This window comes from Nannospalax galili, unplaced genomic scaffold, assembly GCF_000622305.1.
Source record: "Nannospalax galili isolate Female #2095 unplaced genomic scaffold, S.galili_v1.0 scaffold972, whole genome shotgun sequence".
NCBI lineage: Eukaryota > Metazoa > Chordata > Mammalia > Rodentia > Spalacidae > Nannospalax > Nannospalax galili.
The window spans coordinates 399835-421164 of record NW_008330318.1 but is presented as its reverse complement, the minus strand read 5'-3'; the positions used below and the strand labels follow the sequence as shown (position 1 = coordinate 421164).

General features: G+C 43.4%; 1 protein-coding gene across 2 annotated transcripts in view; it reads right to left on the bottom strand.

Moving 5' to 3' along the window:
- Positions 1-21330, bottom strand: part of Cxadr (CXADR Ig-like cell adhesion molecule) — a 59744-nt gene that overhangs the window by 25145 nt on the left and 13269 nt on the right. For both annotated transcript variants that reach the window (XM_017800949.2, XM_008844397.3), the window contains exon 2: positions 872-1038. In XM_017800949.2, coding sequence (XP_017656438.1) covers positions 872-1038 — 167 coding nt within the window. The remainder of the gene's footprint in view (positions 1-871; positions 1039-21330) is intronic.

The following is a 21330-nucleotide window of genomic DNA, read 5'->3' as shown; positions in this document are numbered from 1 at the left end:
TATCAAAAAGGAAGGGGAAGGGGAAGAAGAAAAAGAAGGAAAGAAAAGAAAAAAGGAAGGAAGGAGGCTATGATGGTGTTTTGGGGTTTTTATTTATAATTAAATGTATTATACATTTTTTAATACTATAAAGATTCTATTTTTGTTAATAATCATTGTACAGGATAGTTAACCTGCAGAAATAAAGAAAACAGGCTCTAATAATAATAATAATAAGTATCTTTGTTGTACTATGTTATATCTTATAATCAATCCTCTACAGGTCACAGAAGCCTTGTAGAAAGCTTAAATTTTAACTCTAGGTAGCTGAATAGATGTCTCAACAGTTAGAGCACTTGCTGCTCTTGCAAAGGACCTGGGCTCTGTTCCCAGCACCCACGTGGTGGCCAATAACCATCTGTAACCACAGTTCTAGAGGATCTGACACCCTCTTCTGCTCTCCATGGTCACTGCATGCATATGGTGCACTTACATACATGCAGGCAAAACCCTCATACATATTAAAAAATATACCAATCAAAATTTTTTTACTTGAATTCTACCCATCCTATAGCAAAGTATATCTTACTTGCAGTCCCTAACACTATGCGTATTCTTGTCTCAATAGCCTGTCTGCTCCAGATATCCACTATTCCCTGCTCACGCCACACAATCAAATCCAGATTTTCCAACATTCAGAACCTTCTCTTCTTCCCTGAAGTAACTTCTCTTCTACAGCCTCAGTCCACTTAACCCCTTCACTCCAGTCGTTTCCTTTCCTCAGCATGATCATATTCCCCACCTACACACCTAACAGCTTCTCCTACCTCCCTGAACTAGTCCATGTGAAGACACATCCAACAGCTGCAGAGTGAGCAGCACTTAAACTCACCACTCGATCCACCTGCTGGTTATCAGATGGTGATATGAGCCATTCGATGTCCAGTGGTCCCTGGTCTTCAGGACTAAGTGTAAACTTGCATGGGAGATAGGCAGTTTCCCCTTTAGCCTTTTCAATCTTCTGTTCAGGAGTAGTGATACTCAAACTTCTGGTGAAATCTGGAGGCAAAAAACATACACATGGGACTAAGCATCTACAATTGCTCCAGTATGGGGCGCTATGGCTATTCATGGGAGCACAGTAATATACACACAGGGTGAGGTTTGGGTGAAGAGTTCAAGGTCAACGAGTGCCTTTGTAATGACAATATTGATACCATCTAATTCCATACAATTTCTTTTAAGAGCACTGTGAACTTCCCAAAAGTATATGAAATGAGTTTGTATTACTTAAGGGCTGAGGCCTTCAACTCGTTCTCCTGTCAGCTGACCATGTACCAAAATTATTATAAGGGTGTACCACCAAAGCTGACTGACCATGAGTTTGGCCAGGGCTGGGGATGTATCTCAGTTGCCTAGAAGGTGCAAAGCCCTATGCGTAATTCTCAGGAAGGCAAACAATTCTTTAAAAATCATTTGTCACCAAGCATGTTGAATACCTATTAACCTAGCAGTAGAGACGCAGAGAGAGAAGGATCAAAAATTAAAGGCCAACCTGGACTACACAGCAAGACCCTGTCTCAAAAATAGTAGTAACAGCAGCAGTAGTAGTAGTAATAATAATAATAATAATAATAATAATAATAATAAATGTCTCACCAAATGTGGTAGCAAATTCCTGTAATCTCAGCACCTAGGAAACACGGGCAGGAGGATTAAGGGTTTAAACCTCATCCCATCCTCCAACTACAAAGCAAGACCATGCCTCAAAAGACAAGGGGCTGAGAATGCAGTGGTAGAACACCTGCCTAGCATCCAAAACAGTTCTATGGCTTTGATTCTCAGCACCATTTTAAAGAAGTCAAAACTTGTCTTTACATAAGATCAAGGTCTGAACAAGTCATTAACTTGATTTCAAACACAAATTTAGTCTGTAATGATTTATCAGAGAAAAGTATATTTTAAAATGATTTACAACAGAAAAGTTTGCATGGCACTAGTTAAACTGTGATTTCCCTGTGACAACCTTTTGTTTTATCTTCTTTGGTTATTCTGAGGCAGAGTCTTACTCTGGCAAGCCTGGCTGGCCTGGAAACACTGCTGAGATGACAGCCATGTGGTGGTTTGAATGAGAATGTCCCCCACAGACTCGAAGTATCTGCACATTTTGTCTCCAGTTGGTGGCATTGTTTTGGGAGGTCTTAGAAGATATGGCTATGCTGGAGGAAGCACGTCATTGGGAACGGGCTTAGGGAGTTCTTAAGCCTTGCTGGATCTCCTAGTCGCTCTCTTGTTTCCTGTGCCTGCTTGAAGATGTGAGCGCTTAGCTTCCACTCCTCCTCCAGCCACCCCTGATGCCACACCTCCCCACCACGATGGACTCTTGCCCCTTGGAACAGTAAGCTCAAATAAACTTTTCCTTCTATAAGTTGCATTGGTCAGTGTTTCTATCACAACAACAGAAAAGTAACTAATACAAGGCACAAGTTACCATCCCCATCTCTGACATTTTCTAAGTATTAACTCCAACTTCTCAATTTGTAGAACCCTAAGTTTCCACCATGTTGTGCTATGGAGCTCTACAGCTTGAACTATGACACTGCCCAACACTGACAGTCAATGCTGCATAACAGCACAACTAAGGCTAAGACTGTGAATGGCACCCAAGGTCTGCTTCTTTCTCTCTTCCCTCTCCCCACCCCACCCCCATCAACTACAAACACAAACACATGGAGCAAAATGAAGAGCAAATGAATTTAAAGCCCTCACTCTCCACAATGATTATTTAATGCTGTTTTTCCAACAATAAATTACAATTGATTAATGAAGAGTTAAGTCATTAGACACGGCATGATCCTTTTTTTTCTTTTTGAGACGGTCTCCCTGTAACCCCAGCTGGACTGGAATTCACTATGTAGACCAAGCTGGCCTTGAACACACAGAGATCTGCCTGCCTCTGCCTCCCAAGTGCTGGGATTAAAGGCGTGTGCCAATACTCCTGGCTCATGATCCTTTCTATTAGGAAAGAAATATGCTGAATACATAGACTATCAGATATAATAAAGTTTTGGCAAAGTTGAAGCTAAAAGATTGAGAACTAGAGCATCTAAGAGCATTCCTCAAACTGAACCAAGGCTGGGTACAAATCGTTTGCTCTCTTCCCTTAAACCTGAGGCTGGCCTTGCTTTGACCAGTAGAACACGGCAAGAGTGCACTGGGCAAGACCAGGGCTAGGCCTCAGGTTTCCTTGCTAAGTCCACTCTCGCCTCCTTGTGAACTCTCACCATCATGCAAACAAACTGTGTGGGAAATAACTGAGGCCTCTGACCAACAGCTATACCACCCTAGAACCATACCCCAAGTCCAGGTCAGCTCCTGCAGCCCCAGGAGCCCAGAGCTTCCTTTCTCAGCTTAGCCCACCCTGGCATCCACAGGATCATGCATACATGATTGCTGTGCTAAGCTTATTAAGTTGGGGGTTGGTTTTATACACAACAAAGACTGATGATCCACTATCTGAACCTACTGACTGAGACCAATCAACTGCCTACTATTGTTCCAAAAGTTTGTGTGACAAAATCTCCATTTCATGTTTATATTTCTAGCAAAAATAGGATTTGACACTGATGAGTAGGGTTGGGAGAATTCTTTTCTCAGGTTGTCACAAGGACCGTGGGAGGAGGGGATTGGATGCCACATATGCCTCCCAGCAGTGAATTTGACTAACAATGGGCATAGCCTACAGGATCTGATGAAACTGAGAATGAGCTTTGTAAGAGTGTTGATGATGTTCCTGGTATGGGGACAACCAAAGTAGAGTGGGGTGAGGGGAGAGTGTGGGCTGAGGAAATGTTAACCTGGTGGGCCATTCCCATAGGCTTGGTGGGGGTGGCTGCAGTGGCATGGTTAATGCAGTAGACAGTGAGATATGTAACTAGGTGAGGCCTTCTAAACAGTCGAGGGCAATGGGAGAAATCCCAGGGTTGCAGCCATCTTGTAGATGGTATGGGGTGGCACGCCTGCTTGACCAGTGGTGGCCGCCACGTGATTATGGAGATGCCCTGAAAACAGCAGAAGGTCTGGAACAGATTCTGCAAGCTCTGGGAGTAGCACACCAGGGACAGAAATGTCAAAAAGTAGCTACAGAGGCCGCTTGGCTGCTGCTATTGATAATAAATCTGTCCCAAGCAGAGGCCTTAGCCAGAAGGAAAACTGAAGGTGTTAGAGAGGAATTAGAGTGGGAGAGGGATATGAGGCTGGCCTCTTCAGTCCTGGCCTCTGACCTTGCCGGTAAATTAGATAAGAGAGAAAAGGAGATGAAGGTGTTGGCATGCAGTTTTTTACATCTAGGAGGTCAAAAGGGAAAAAAAAGCCCAGATCAGAATGATAATAAAAGGCCCAGCCTGGGATCCTAAAACCTGGAACCCCTGGGAAGAGTCAGGTAGTGAAGAAGGAAGTGACCTAGAGATAGTGGGAGATACTCCCTAGGTCCGACCTTTAATTCAAAGAAGGGAAAATCCATGGTCTAACATGTTGATGGAGGTCTTAACAATAGAACAATAGCCCGGTGCAGGAAACCATGGTAATCATAGAATACTCAGCACCAGAACTATTAGAACTGGGAAAGACCATAAAACAAGCTATGAAGGAGCCTTTAGCCACCTGGCTTGTGAGGCTATGGGACATGGGGGCAGATGGGATCATTTTAAGTTCTATAGAAGCAGAGAAGTTAAGCAACATAACCACTCATCTCTCTTTGAGACAAAGACTTCACAATTTAAAGCAATATGAGGGAAATCAGTCTATGATGGATTGGCTCATAAGAGCCATTCGGGACATGTGGGTATCTGCAGCTGAGATTCCCATGAATACTAGAGACTGGAAAACCACTGATAAAGGACAGGCCCTGTTGAGGGAACTGGGTATGAGGGAAGCTGTATTTGATGCCCAGTTCAAAGGCCCAGACAGGACTGTGTTTACAGGAGACTTAAGAAAGACACAGATTCAGCAAGGCCCATTAGACTGGTATGGAGCTTTGGTGGCAGTGCTAAGCCCCATAGTCAGGCGTGACCTGTAGGAGGCTGGCAAGGCTCTGGCAGACTTAAATGATTTAGACCAACATGTAAACAGGGTTCAAAAGGTACTAAAGTGAGTAGAAACAAGAGAAAAGGGCCGGAACTTACCAAAGGGGCCCCTCCATGTCTCCTGAGCATGGACGTGGATGGATCTGTGCAGAGCAAGAGTTGCTAGGGACAAGACTGATGGGCAGCCAAACGCTGTGTTGGTGAGCCTATGGAGGGCTTTAAGACCTGACCAGCAATTCACCACAGAAGACAAACTGGGGACCAGGAGGTGCAGGTAACTCCAACTTTGCTTCCTGCTCCAGAGGAAGGCAGCCTCATTGGATGGGACCATCCCCCCAACCACTGCCTTGAAGGGGTGGTCAAGGTTAACAACAGGTGAGGGCCATACTGGGTAACTGGAGGCCACATGTCGAATTGAGAATTTATTGGTCCCCCGCTAATATACAAAACACATGGGCCCTAATGGATACTGGGGCAGAGTGTACGTTAATTCACAGCAATCCCCAAAAACATCACAGCCAGTGGATAGCAGTGGATGGGTATGGGGATAAAACCATACAAGTAAAGCGGACTAGACTCATTCTGAGAGTGGGCAATTATCCCCGCCAGGAGTACAGGGTGTGCATCTCTCCCCTTTGAGAAAACATTTTGGGGGTGGATGCCCTACTGGGTCACACCTACATACTACTGTGGGAGAGTTTCGGCTGAGGGTGCAAACAGTAAAGGTGATTACTCAGGGGTGGGCAAGATGGGAGCCAGTCAAACTGCCATGAATATCAAACAGTACCAGCTGCCTGGGGTCAAGATGAAATTACCTAAACCATCCAGGAATTAGAGTGGGTAGAGGTTATCCGCCCAGCCCAGAGCCCTTTCAATAGTCCCATTTGGCCTATCAGGAAGCCAGATGGCTCCTGGAGAATGACTGTAGATTACCGGGAGTTAAATAAGGTGGTGCCTAACATTCATGCAGCAGTGCCCAACATTGCACTACTAACTGATCAGCTGGTGCAGGAAATGGGATCTTTCCATGCTGCAGTGGACCTTGCTAATGCATTCTTCAGTATTCCCCTAGCTGCTGAATCCCAAGATCAATTTGCATTCACGTGGAATGGATGACAATAGACTTTCAGAGTACTTCCCCAAGGTTACCTCCACAGCCCCATAGTTTGTCACAGGATGGTGGAGGAGGTTCCACTACATAGTTGACATAATGCTAACTTCTGAGTGCCTTACAGATTTGGAAGCTCATTTGGGGAACATGCAAATACACCTGAAGGAGTGAAGATGGGAAATCAACCCACAGAAGGTACAAGGGCCTGGTAAAGTGGTAAAATTCTTAGGAGTTTTATGGTCAGGAAGAACTCACATGATACCCAGTGCAGCGGTTGAGAAAATATTACAACAACCTGTACCAATAAATGCTAAGCAGTTACAGATATTTTTGGGACTTCTAGGGTATTGGCGAATTTTTATACCTCACCTTGCTCAGGTCACTTGTCCCCTACATAATCTATTAAAGAGAGGTGCTACATGGGATTGGGATGTAAAGGCCCAAGAGGCTTTTGAGCAGGCCAAGGTACTGGTTGGGCAAGATAAGCAGCTGTGTGCCCCAATGCCTTGATGTCTCTTCCTCTTGGAAGTCACCAGGAGCCCTGAAGGTTATGGGTGAGGCTTGTGGCAACAACAACCCAAACAGATGGTCCCGGTTGGGTTCTGGTCCCAATCATGGAAAGGGGCAGAGTCCCAATACACAGCGCTACAACAGCAACTGCTACCTATGTGCAAAGCATTGCAACAGGTGGAATCCATTACAGGCTCCACCCCCCCATTACTGTAAAAACCACATATCCCATAAAAGGATGGGTGGAGGGCCTGCTAGCCAAGCCCCCGTCAGGGGTGGCCCAAAACCAAATGCTGCAAAGATGGCATGCATATTTGCAACAGCGAGGGGTGGTGTCAGCAAGCCCAATCACCAATGCCATGCAGGCAGTACTAGGACCTGTATCATTTCAAGGCACAGAGCCTCTCCTTCCACCTCCTATAGTTGACCTTCCAGCAAGACCTGACCAAGTGCTTAGAAGGGGCTCCCCCAATTTTGGCTGATGCCTGGTATACTGATGGCACTAGCAGGGGTGCCAGACAAGAATGGGTACCAGTGGCAATACAGATGAACACTGACACTATATGGTTAGAGAGGGGAGGAGAAAGCAGCCAATACACTGAATTGAGAGGTGTATGGATAGTAACAATGAGGGAGCCTTGGCCAGTTACAATTTGTACTGACATCAAAGGCTTAACCTTATGGATGGCCCGGTGGGAGAAAGAAAACTGGCACGTGATGGCAGGTGATGGGACGGCCACTATGAGGACAACAAATGTGGAAGGACATATATAATAAAATGCAGGAGGAGCTAGTGCCTCTGGTAGTTTGCCACGTGGCCGCCTACTGCCTGGCAAGTCCCCCCAAGAATCAGGAAGCTGAATCCCTTACCAAGGTGAGGGCTGTCTGCCCTCAGGTTCCCCTAGGAGCAGCTCACTAGACTCATATCAAGTCGGGTCACGGAGGAGCTGACATGGGATTTAGAACAGCCAAAGCTGCCAGCATCCCGGTAAAATATGCTGACATCAAACAGGCTTTACAGGCCTATAAGGCGTGTTTCCAGTTACAGCCCCAGAGGATGGATGCCATGATGGGACATGCTCACAAGGCAGCTTCCCCTATGAGACTGGCAAGTAGATTATATAGGGCCCCTGACAGTCAGCGAGGGGTGTAAATATGCTCTCACTTGTGTGGACACTGCCACAGGCCTTACACAGACCTTTCCTTGCAAGAGAGACGGGCAAGGCCACTGTTAAGGGGCTTACTGAACTCAGTGTCATGTATGGGTGCCCGAGGTGAACTGATAGTGACAGAGGCATTCATTTCATAGGAACAGATGTGCAAGCTTGAACTGAGGATAATCGGGTTCAACGGTATTTCCACCTTCCATACAATCCTACAGGAGCAGGATTAATTAAAAGAAAAAACACATTGCTAAAGGAACAGTTGAAAGCCTTAAGCCCAGAAGGAATCCTATGGGGTAGAAAAAGGCCCTTCCAGAAGCCATAAGGTTGTTAAGTGAAAATTCCAGTACCAGGGGTGGGTTGCCTCCCTATGAGCAGTTGGCCAAAGGGACCCCAGAGGTACCCAAAACTATAAAGGCAATTGCTAATAATGTTGGTTGTACACCTGAAGGGGACAGTAAGACCCTATTGCTGAAGACACCACATGATGTGAGTGTGGGAGAGGGAGAAATCAAGGTTGGACTAAGTTGGAAACTCCCTGCCACTGGATGGGTGGCTTTCATAGTGCCAGAAGATGCTATGCAGGTGGCTGGGGGAGAATTGCCTCCCATCATCCTGTTCAACGAAGGACCCCACGTGCTGCACTATCAACATGCAAAGCAAGATGTTCCTGCTGGTGCAACAGTGGCTCATCTAGTGTATGTACAACCAGCTAATTTTCTATTGGACCTAATCGCCTGCTCCTAAGGATGGAACAGACACCTGGTATTGTAGACCAGGCCATCCCCCTGTGGCAGGAGAGGTTATAGGCCCCAGTGGAGAAGTCACTGCAATTGTGTTGTTAGATGAATGTGATGCACCTACTAAAGTACAGTCCAAGCTTTTATGTTTATTCCCATAAGCTATTATAGCAGTTACCGTTTACCTGTTCTTGCTTTTTGCTGTTTGTGTTTTTATAGTAGATAAAATGCCACTAAATTGAGCCATCAGCCCATAACAAACAGATGATGCAGAGACTTGAAGAGTCCAGCGCCCTACTACAATGGGAGAAAGGTCGCCCCCACTCCCTCCGAGGTGCGGGGATAGGGATATTTGCAGAAGAGGTGGGTGGAAAGTTTTGTAAGAGCCAGAGGATGGGGTGGAGTGTGACCAGATGTTCCTCTGACCCTGTGATGAGGAGCCATGGACCCACCTCCTTCCCATGCTCTGCAAAGGAGTCACTCCCTTTCCTTCTTCTATCCAATCAGTTGACCATAGCTGCTTGCAGGGGAGGGGCTAAGGGAATAAAAGGTGGGAAAACCATGAGGCCAGTCTCTTGCCATTTTGTGAGGCTGTCCAGAACCAAGGGATTATGTTTGAGTGTGGACTTTCGAACACAGCCATGAATGGGGGGGGGGTACCCACTCTTTTGTAAGGAAACTCGCACCCAAAGCTCAGTTAGCAAGTCCAATAAACTCCTTAAGATTCTTCAAACCGGGGTTTGGAGAATTCTTTTCTCAGGTTGTCACAAGGATTGTGGGAGGAGGGGATTGGATGCCATGTGTGCCTCCCAGCAGTGAATTTGACTAAGAATCCTCCAGAAGAAATATTTGAACTGGGCACTTTCATTATTTCTAATAAACTGTCTCACAGCTACCTCTTTCTTAAAATGCATTCTTCTCTGTGTTCTTCAATGACTTTCTGTTCTTCCTTCTAGGAACACTCAGTATTTCACCTCAGTATTTTCATTGCTAATTTGGAATGGTTTATTTTCCTTTATCAATTTACAGTGAGGCTGACTTAGCAGCCCATATTTTATCACACATCCTCAATTTGGGTGTGTTTATCTTCCTAATGCTACCTTATATTTTTAGAAACTTCTAAAGAGGAAATATTGATTTACGATTAAATCATTAGCTCCATTAAGGGCACGGAATCTCTATCTCTTCATACAGCACCTTACACATAGCAGAAAAGAATTAAAGAAAAAAAGTCCTAGGATTTCAAGTGTTCCCTCTAAGTCTTTCCCTTTCCCTATGGGAGGATGGGCTTAGGTTATATGCAAGTACTGCTCCATTTTATATATATATTTGAGTGGCCCCTAGAACCAAACCTCCTCAGATACCAAAGACAGGTGATACTGCTCAAGGAATCACCCTTTTCATCTCCTTCCCCTTTTCCTCTCCTTCCTGGTCCCTTCCTTTCTTCTCACAATCTTCCCATCCCACCACTGAGGGCTAAATACAGGGCTAGACAAAAGCTCTACTATGACCCCACCCATTACCCAGCTTCAAGTGTTCCTTTGTATAGTAACTACCTGTATTAAATGTATCTGGTTATTAGTACTTTATATATCAACTAAGATAAGAAAAACCCAAGTATACTCCAGTGTGAAAATTCCATTTCAAAATGACTCTAATAGCCCAGAAATATAAAAAATTATATGAGAATTTAAAATTTCTACAAATAACAATTAAAACATTATAGTCACCACATACTTTTAGTTTTCATTTTGTAGAAGTCAAACACAGTTAAATGACACCCACCAGACATTCAAATGTGTACAGTTCAAATCCTCCTAATTCTTGCTTACTTAATACAATACACTCAACCAAAGTAAAATGAAAAATGAAACTAAGTTTTCATATCTTTCCTTCTTCTTGTTTGGCTGCGCAAGCCCACCAACCCTACTCTGAGATTTTAGTTGTATGCAGACAGTCTTCTGTGTCTGCAAAGTCCACATCCATAGATTCAACCAACCTTGGATTCAAACTTTTTTTTTTTTTTTAATTGTACCTGCAGTGAATAGGTTAAAACAGAAACTTGTAACTGGTCAAAGTACAGACACTAGGCTTCTGTGGAGTATTCAATCATAAATGGAACATCTGTAGCACACTACCAGTCCCCCGCCCCCAGGCTCTGGAACCATCACAGAAAAGGGGAGGTAGAAGGATTTTAAGAGCCAGAGGTCAGGGAGGATTAGGGCAAAACTGTCTTCTGGACAGGACACAACTGCTGCACTGATGAATTCACAGCAGCTGTGGTTGCCTGCACAAAAGCAAGTCAGTTAACATTCCAGCAAGGACAGGGGAGGCAATCACAAGCCTCCTCCCCTAACTGAGGCCCTCTGGACAGTTGATGGCTTCTGGGGATGAGAAAGTCAGTTTTCTCTAAGGGTGTGACCCCTGGTAGGTCAACCACACCCCAGTGAATGGCCCAACACCAAAGGCAGCACAAATTGGATTCCAAGGGATATAATTTTTTTAAGAACATGAAGTTGGGGGGCGGGGGGCTAAGAAGAGTTGGTGGAGTTGGGTCAGGGGGGTGAGTGGAATCAAAATACACTGAATGCATGTATGGAATTCTCAAATAATTAATCAAGATATTGTACTTAAAAAAGCCAGAGGTGGTGTGGCACAAACTTTAATCCAGCATTCAGGAGGCAAAGGCAGAGGCAGGCATATCTCTGTGAATTTGAGGTCAGCCTGGTCTACACACAGAGTTCCAGACCAGCCAGGGCTACACAGTACAACAACAAAGATAACATTGTATATATGTATAAAATGTTCAAAGAATAGAAAAACGAAAGAAACCGCACTTATACTGGACAAATGCAGATTACCTTTTTCAACTATTTACATAACATTTACATAGTATCATTAGCAATCTAAAGAGGATTTAAAGTCTGTAGGAGGATGCACTTAGGTTATATGCAAATACTACTCCACTTTGTGAATGCATTAGAGTATTTGTAAGTGGGACCTGGAAACAAACCCCCTCAGATACGAAGAGATGCCATCTTCCCTAAGATACTTTAAACAGCTTCAGAAATGGTTTTCAATATTTCTTTTTGGAAATATTTTTTAAATGTTCAAATATTCATTATGTTATACTAAGAATGAATTGAAATCTCAAGATCCTTCAACATAGATCTTGGGGTTTCCTAGCAACACTAAGAGGACTCTTCACAGTGCCATCCCTTTCCAAGTGCTGAAGTATGCAAGTTACAAATTGTGAAAAAACAGCCGGGGGTGGTGGCACACACCTATGGCCTCAGCACTTGGGAGGCAGAAGCAGGCTCTTTGAGTTCAAGGCCAGCCTGGTCTAAATAGTGAGTTCCAGACAGCTGGCGCTACAGGGAGACCCTGTCTCAAAAAGGAAAAACAAAAAACAAAAAAAAAAAAACACTGTAAAAAACAAAAGGCAGAGATGGTCTCATGCAGGAGTCTAGAGTCTCCTAATATAGCCCTGCTTTTAATTTATGCAGCAAACTGAGTAGTAATTTAATTTTCATACCACTGGCAGATTCAAACATGGTTTGAAAACTAAATCAAATATCAAATTTTATCACTTTATTCAAATTCATTTTCAGGGTGTGATGAAATACGTGGCACAAAATCAAAGCCACAAGTCCTTTCCGAATCCAGGGGTAAAGTGCTCAGTGCTGGAGTCTGTAAATAAACAGACTGAATCCCATCACACATGAACTCTGACTGAAATAACATCTTCCCGTTTTCTTCTTGTTTTTCTTATCTCCAATTTTCAAATCGCTTGGATCTTCAGAGATTCTCTGCCACCTAGTCCAGCTGAACATCAAAGTTACATGAGCTTATCAAAGGGTATTTTCTAGCCCTTGATGTCCCCCCTACTAATTCCTTGGGAGATCTTAGTCTGCCCAAGAAAGGCACATATGGAGAAAATGGAAGGAGTTATCCACTCCCCTAGAAGGGAGGCAGGCAGCGTTCTGAGTGGACTGTGTGCACTGATTTTTATCTAATTTTCCAAGTTTAAGGCACTTATTACTGTGGATGGTCTCCATTGTCTTTTCCTTTTAGAAATCTTAAATCATGGGAAGTGAGAAAGTCCTCCGGGAAGTTAATTTTTTTTTTTTTAAAGAGAGCCAAATGTGAGAATTCTAAATTAAATGAAATTTTAAATTAAATAAAAGTCCGACAGTTGAAAAAAAAAAAAAAAAAAAAATCCATGGTAAAAAAAAAAAAAAAAAAAAAAAAAAACCTACACTGGAAAGAACAAATTTACTATATTAACTTAGAAATTGCCATTGTGCAAAACCACAGTAAGTGCATCAGGCAAAAGCCTGAAAATGAGAAACAGGGTATTTTGCATGGTATCATGAAATCTCACAAAACATGAATTACAGAGGGAAAGCAGTAACTTTACAATAGAGAATTCTGTGTTCACCACCTTAATCAGATTAAAGTAACTTTCACCAGGCCAGCTTGGAGAGCATGTGCCTTCTGAGTCACAAGATAGCCTTACCCCACCCCCCTTCACCCCCCTACCACCGTGGTCAAAAAATGCATAAGCTAGCCAGGAAGACAGAAAGGCCACATTGCTAAATGGTAGAAATCAATGGAAAACACTTTGATCAGTTAGACGTCAACTGTACGACTTTCTAGAAAAGGCAACACGTCACACAGTAGTGGGGTGGGGGGAGGGATGAATGGGCAGAGCAGAGGACTGAGAACAGTGAAACTCTTCCTTGTGATACTGTAAAGGTGACTACATGTCACTAAGAATTCGTCCACACCCACACAATATACAGCAAGAGTGAAACCTGCGGTGAACTATGGACTGTGGGTGGCAGGTTTTTCAATTCTAACAAACAGCAACCCTTGGCAGCACATGCTGAGGTTGGCGATGGAGGTGGCGGCATGTAAGCCCAGAGTCTAGGAACTCTGTACTTTCTACTCAATTTTTCTGTATACCTCAAAACAGTTCTTAAAAAAAAAAAAAAAAAAGTCGATTAAAAAATATTTAAATTACAGAAACATAAATAAAAGCAATGCACTATTATATTTCACATATAAAACTGCCCAACAGGGAGGCTGGAGAGATGGTTCAGTGGATAAGAGCACTGGCTGGAGGACCGGGAGGGGTTCAATTCCCAGCACCCTCATGGCTGCTAACAACTGTCTGTAATTCAAGTTCCAAGGGAAATCCAATGCCTTCTTCTGACTCCTCGGGCACTGCACAACACAGGTGTACTCACACACATGCAGGCACTATAGGTACACACATAAAAAATAAAAATAATAAATAAAATATTTTTTTAAATTGCTCAACAGGCAGGAAAGTGGAACAGTAAATCCAAGCTCATCCACCAGAGGCAAAGCTTTACAGCAAATACACTAGGCCGAACCAGTCTCCTCCAACAAAAAATAGACTTTACTAAATTTGGTTTGAGGTGATAAAATTGAATTCCAGTCATATTAATAAAGGTCTGGCTGGGCATGGTGGTGCATGCCTTTAATCCCAGCACTCAAGAAGCAGAGGCCGGCAGATATCTGTTAGATTAAGGCCAGCCTGGTCTACATAGTGAGTTCCAGGGGGTACAGGAAGAACCTGTCTCAAAAAAAAAAAAAACCAACATGGCCTTAAGCACAGAATATGTAATAATAAACATACTACTATAATTTTTTTAAAACTCCTAGAGAACTAAACTACGCATTGAATTCCCCCAAACTTCATATATCAAAGTCCTAATAGCTATGTGACATAAGAGATACAGTCTTGAAGGTGATTAAGTCTAAATGAAGTCCAAAGGTGGAGGCCCAGGCTGCTGGAGCTGCTGGAAGAGGAGTCCTCAGAGCTCTGCAACTCAAGAGGACAGATGGGAGAAGATACAAGCCAGCAAGCTGGGCCCTTAGCAGAAGCCCCATGTGTTGCCACCTCGCTACTGGCTTCCAGATTTATGAGAAAACAAGTTTCCTTGCTTAAGCCATCCAATCTCTGGTATCTTGTTATGGCATCCTGAAGAAACTAATACAGGCCGCCTAAAGTTCCCGGAGTGATTTATGGAACAGGTATGCTGTTTATTAGGATGAAAATTCAAGGGTCTGAACAGAGTAGGAGTTGACAAACCTTATCAATCCATAGCCAATACAGTTAGCTTTAAGAGAACTGCTTAGGTAGTCCTTCCACGTAAACTAGAAATGATTTATGCCCATGAAGATAGAGAGGCATACAGGAAATAACCTTTATTACTTTTCTGTAAGTCAGGCACTGTCCAGGAGGCTGTGAATTTATTATTTGATTTAATCCTTACAAAACCAGTGGAATAGACATCACAAACATTGGCACCAAACAACTGTTAATGCACATGCAACCTGGGTCAATGCTATATAACCCCGTTACTAAGACTCCGCAGATGGAGAAGGGCAGACATGCCAGAGGACAAAGCACTGATACAAGGGAAACGAGGAAACTAAGCAAGAGAATTCAGGAGCGGGGAAAAGAAAAACTCCTTTGGTAATAGTGATGCCTTTGTAGATCCCCTAATAATCTAAAATGACAGAAACACAAGCCACCGGTGGTTTTAAAGATGGGCTGAAGGGCCCTTTATGGTGCAACCCACGCCTGCACCACACCATTATGTTCTCTACCTAGCAAGCACCTGCACACTTTGAGATACCGCCTCTGGGTAACTCCTACTACTGCCCCCCCTTCAGCCACTTCTTCCAGAAAGCATCCCTTGTGCCAGTACAGACTGAACCAGGTGTCCTCCAATACTCCTCAGACCAGTGACAATGTCACCTCATGGGCATTTACCTCACTGCTTCACTATGTGCCCTTCCCGTTCTCTACTCTGAGACCATTTCACATTTGACTCTAAAGCCAAAGGCTTTATCATATCATCACGGATCTTTTCAGCACAGAAAAATGTCAAGAACTCAGCTAGAAGTCAGTAAGCTGCTTCTTTGCCCCCATCATTGAGAAATAAGAGGAATGTTTGGAAATAGACCTGTTTTTTACTATCCCAGCCAAATACTAAATATGAGGTCTGACTGTCCATGGCTTATGCACAGAGCTTCAGAAGATTGGCCGTGAAGAATTCAAGCAGTAGTAGGTTGGTGTGGAGGGGGGCTGTCAATGGAAATAAGCAACTGCATACATAACCTATTTTGCAATGTATACAATCAACAAAGCACTTGTTTCAGCAGAATAAAAGCAACCAAGCAATTCTAGATGTCCAGAGTTGAGCAGATCACAATTTTAAGGTGAGTTGAGAGAAGAATTGGGAAAGCAAAGCTCACTGGCACAAAGTTTCTTCATATGAAAGAGAAACAGGGAGGAAAGATGGTACGCTTCAAAGTAATGAGGAAAAAAAAATAACCAGAGGACTAAATGCAACTTCAAGTAGATGGGAATAAGCCCTTTCTCTGCTGAAGACTGAAGACAGTAGGAACTTTCCTGGTCTGGGATCTCCAAAAGAAACAAGAGGATCACAACATGGGCAAAGATGTAGAACACACCATGTTAGTTAACTTTCCCTTCCTTTTCCATCTAGGCTACTTACCAAAGTGCATCTGACCTGTCACCTCCTCTTGGAAGCTTCCTGATCCCCATAGGTAGTCTCAAGTGCTTCCTCCTAGGTCTTGCCCAATTCATTCAGACCTTGAAGCACATACTTACACTGATTTAGCAGTGCCTTGGAGGCTCATCACTGGAGGGCATGTTCCAAATCTCCTTCCATCAGCTCCATCTAGCAGATCGATTAAACTGCAAGTGGAAAGGGAAACTAGAACAGAGGGCAGGTGAAGTAGTGAAGGACTGCTACTTGAAAGAGGAAAAGTGATGGGAGGCAGGGGAGGCCTGGGGAAGACTGTACAGGAAAACAGAGAAATCATCAACGCAAGCAAGCCTGGTCCTGTGCTCAGAAGCAGACAGGATACTTATTATTTTAAAGAAAGGTTAGCAAATCTGGTAAGAAACTAACATGTAATTACTTTATATGTAGTTATTTTAACATGAGAGAAATGTTAAGAAAACTTTTATGTGCAGTTATTCTAAACCACAAACACAGCTAGTCTAGGGAAAGCAAAAATCAACAATCACACACTCAGGCAGTTTCTCACTCAAATATCTACTCACTCCAACAATATTAATACTAGGGAAATTTTTTTTGAGTCTCATGTAGTTAAGGCTGGCCTTGAACTCATTAGGTAGCCAAGGATGACCTTAAACTTCTGAACTTCCTGACTACCTCCTGAGGACTGGGACCACATGCATGACTGTAGCATCTGGTTTATGCTGTGCTGGAGATCAAACCCAGGGTTTTGGGCATGTTAGTAAGTATTCTACCAACTTTACGTTCCCAGCTCCTTTTCTGGATTTCTTAATTCCCTGTGTAGTTCAGGCTGATCATGAACTCATGGCAATCTGCCTGCCTCGGCCTCCTGGTTGCTTGGATTACAGTGAGGAAGAAGGAAGGAGCAAAAACAACTCTGGGACAAAGCAAACAACCACCACTGAATCCAGGCAGGGCAGCATCAGCACCTCCATCCTCCCATCCTCTCCACAGCTGCCATGCCCATGCAAAATGCTGAAAGAGATGCTTAAAAAGATTAAAAAGGTGAAGGATGAGCCGCAGAAAAGATCTGCAAGGTTTTCTGTTAAGCCTGTTCCTCCAAAGCAGAGCCCAAGCCTATGAGGCAGGTGCAAAGATAGGGAAGATGCCCGAAGGCAGAAAAGGACAGGCTGGAGGGAACACCACTGTAGAAGGTGAGGGTGATGAAACAGACCAGGCAGACAGCTGCTGGTGCTGGCGCCACAGAGTCTGCATGTTTGATAACTGTGTGCTTCTGACTGAACAGTTCGAAATGGTATTTTTAGCAGGGTGGTGGTACACGCCTTTAATCTTACAGAGGCAGGCGGATCTCTGTGAATTCGAGGCCAGCCTGGTCTACATACCGAGTTCCAGGCCAGCTGGGAGACTGTCTTAAAAAGACAAAAAAATAAAATAATCTAAATAGAATTTTTTAGCAAGTTTTATAACAATGAATTCTGTTTTACTTTTTTTGGCCTTTTTGATACAGGGATTTCTTGTAGCATCAGCTGGCCCTCAAACTCAAAGATCCTCCTGCCTCTGCCTCCCAAGTGCTGGGATTAAAAACGCAGGCCACCATGCCCAGCCTGTTTTACTTTTTTTTAAAGCTATGTTGTTAGCGCACAGAACTTGACATTCTTCTTTGGGGGGTAGGAACATATGTCACTCAGAGAACGTCTCCCAAGCTGGACTGATGTGAGGAAAGCACTTTTCCCTGCTAGTTCTCGCATGATTCCTCGTGGCTCCCAGAAGGAAAGATTCTCCGACACTGACTCACCTGGCCAGCTTGGCACAGAGAGCCTTATGGGGTGGAAAAACTCGAAATTCATTTTTACGTCCTCCTCTCTCCCTCCACCATCAACATAGTCTGAATGCCCTTAAAAGCAGAGACTTGTTAGGACCTAACCTCCTAAAACTGGTTTTGCCAACATGTCAGGAGATCTGGGCTCTGCACTGACATCATTGAGATGGACATCTTCAAAAGGGCAGCAGTTCTTTCTTCTAGAAGATTGTGGATCTTTGGACTGATAATTCTGCCGTTTTCATTTCATTTCCTGAAAGTCAGAGTCAGCTCGTGAAAAGCTGTTATACGACATGCTTAAAATGAAATGTCAGCCCTCACTGGAAACATCACAGGAAGACCTCGGACTATCTCAGAGTGGCTTTCTGATTTGGGTAGTCCATACAAAAAAGAGCTTAGGAAGTTCTTATACTGTTAATGATTGTCTGCCCATGCCCTTCCTGAAATACCATGATTGTTCATGAAAAGTATCTTTAATAAAGCTAGATGTAGCCTGGCTTAGATTTCAAAAACCATAGCAACGGTAAAAAATGATTTATTAGTCTAACTTCGAGAAGTAAATTAGCCAAACCAGCAGTTAGTATCTTTAGGGATTGATAAGGACAAACACAATTTTGTGGTTTAATAAATACTACGGACTCCTACAAGGTTAGCGTATCAGATAAGACAGACCTGTGAAAAAAGACTATGCATATTCTTTGGATCATTTCCTTTCCCCTTCACTAAACCTTCACTGAACCAACCTTCTTCAGAAGTTGCTTTGGGATTAGCAATTCTTGAAAAGGTCACCTGAGTGTTTCTGTTTCTATCAGAGATGTAGAGAGAGAGAAAGGAGGGGAAAGGGAGAGGGAGAGAAGGGGGGTGATGGCCAGGCATAGTGGCACACACATATTATCCCAGCACTTCAGAGGCTGAGACAGGAGGATAAAGAGTTTGAGGTCAGCCTCTGCCACACAGGGACTATCAGGCTACTCTGAGCTAAACAGAGGCCCTGTATCAAAGATATAAGGGAAGAAAAGAGGGAGGGAGGTAATTAAATATATTAATATAATTACTCCAATTAGGCCTTTACATATTGCTGGGGGAAAGAAGAAATCACTTACAGGAAGGCAAAAATTATAGTGTTTTTTTTTTTTCTTTTCTATATAGACATTTTAGTTGTTTAATTGACACATACAGAATAAGTACTCAGAGATAAGAAAATTAATAGATAAATTAATAACAAAAAGCCATGGGACAAGGATACTGATTTGCTCTTCTATGATATCTTATAAATATCAATTCTTGTCACCCCACAACCGATGACAACCATATAGCAGGGCCCAGGAAGTAAGCTGGGATAGAAACCATCATCTTTTTGAGACAGGGTCTCAGTGTGCAGCCCAAGCTGACCTCAAACTTGAGACTCTCCTACCTTAGCCACCTAAGTGCTAATATTATTATAGACATCAACCATGATGCCCAGCTTGAAACCATCATAATAAACAGCAACTAAAAGCAGCTGAGAACTTATTAAATGTTAGGCACTTCTCAAAATGCTTTATACAGATGAACTGATTCTCATTAACAACTCCATGGCAGAGGTACTAATATTATCCCTATTTTACAAAGAACGAGGTAGCTTAACTCTAATGGAGCCATAGACAAATCAAATCTAGCTACCTGACTCCTCAGCCAAGTCATTCTGTACATAGATAGACAGTGACAGGGCTCCTCAAATCACTATAAAGTGTGGTGATTCTACCAGTAGAAACCCCACCCGATCTAGGTAATAGAAGAGGACTAGTATTCTAACCTTTCTTCCATACTTATCTTTTTAAAAATTATTTTATATTAAATTATGTGCATATGTTTGTGTCTGAGTGTGTGTTGTACATGTGAGTGCAGTGCCCACAGAGGCCAGTAGAGGGCATTGTATCCCCTGGAGCTGGAGGTCCAGGTGATCATAAGCCACCTGACAAGGGTGCTGAACTTGGGACCTCAGCAAGAGGACCACCTACTCTGACCAGCTGAGCCAGCTCTCCAGCCCCTATACTAGACTCCTAAGCACACGCCTCAAAAGTTTGGGTGGACTGCTGTTAACAGAGAAATAAACATCAGACTAGGAATCTATTGTCAATTTGCTGCACACATACACAAAAGCTCTGTGTCATTTGACAAGTTGCTTCTCTAGGACTCAAACAGAAGTGTGCATCTTTTTCAGAATTATATGCATTCTAATTATAGACAATCAACCAAAAAGAAGCCTTTCCCCACCCCTCCCATACACATGTCAATGACTTAACAGATCAGAGCCCACCTCTCAACAAATGCAGGCATAAACATTAAGGTCCTGAATTATGGAAGCAGCATGCCCATGAACAGCTAGGACTGTAAAGTCAGATCCAAGTTCAAATTCAAATTTAGCTTAGAAAATGTTGGGCCATGGGCATTTTGTAGTCCATTTATGACTAGATGTTTCCTATTTAACATGAGAAGTAATTGTAATAATTCCAGCCAGATGTAATGGTATACCCCTAAAATTCTAGTATTCAGAAGCACAAGGCAGGAGGATCACCCTGAGTTTAAGGTCAGCCTGGACTATATTTGTGAATTCAAATATTTGTGTGTATGGGTGTATTGCCTGCACCCCTGTGGTGCAATGCCCACGGAAGACAGAAGAGGCCGCTGGATCCCCTGGAACTGGAGTTACAGACAGTTGTTAGCTGCCATGTGGGTGCTGAGATTCGAACCTGGGTCTTCTGCAAGAACAACCAGTGATCTTAACCACTGAGCCATCTCTCCAGCCCCCCAAAATTTTTTAAAACCATCTCTCCTACTATGGTATAAACTCCTCTGTGGTACAGCTGTCTGTTGCAATCTTTTATCCTTAACATTTAACAGTCTCTTCTTCCATACAGAAAGAATTCAATATTTATTATAAAGAAAAATATTAAAATGTATCTACTGGGCTTGGTGATTAGAACATCACTGATGACTTACTTCAGTCACCTCCAATTTAGTGAAGCTCTGGAGCTAGAATGGGATATACTGACTACACTGATGGAGGGATGTGAGCCGAAACACAGGTGACTTCTGTCTGGAGGAACGTGGCCACAAGAAGAGGAGAAAAACAGATTGACTTGAGATGTCAGGCCAAGGAAAGGTTGTTTTGAAATGAGAAGTGTTGAACATCCCTGTAAGTCCAAAGGAAAGGAAAATAGAGGGGGAAAAAAAAGGGTGTGTGTGTGTGTGTGTGTGGGTGTGTGTGTGTGTGTGTGGGGGGAGAGAGAGAGAGAGAGAGAGCGAGAGCACTGTAAGTACATACATTGTGGAGATAATGCCTGCCCACCTTCTTTGTTTCTATCCCACAT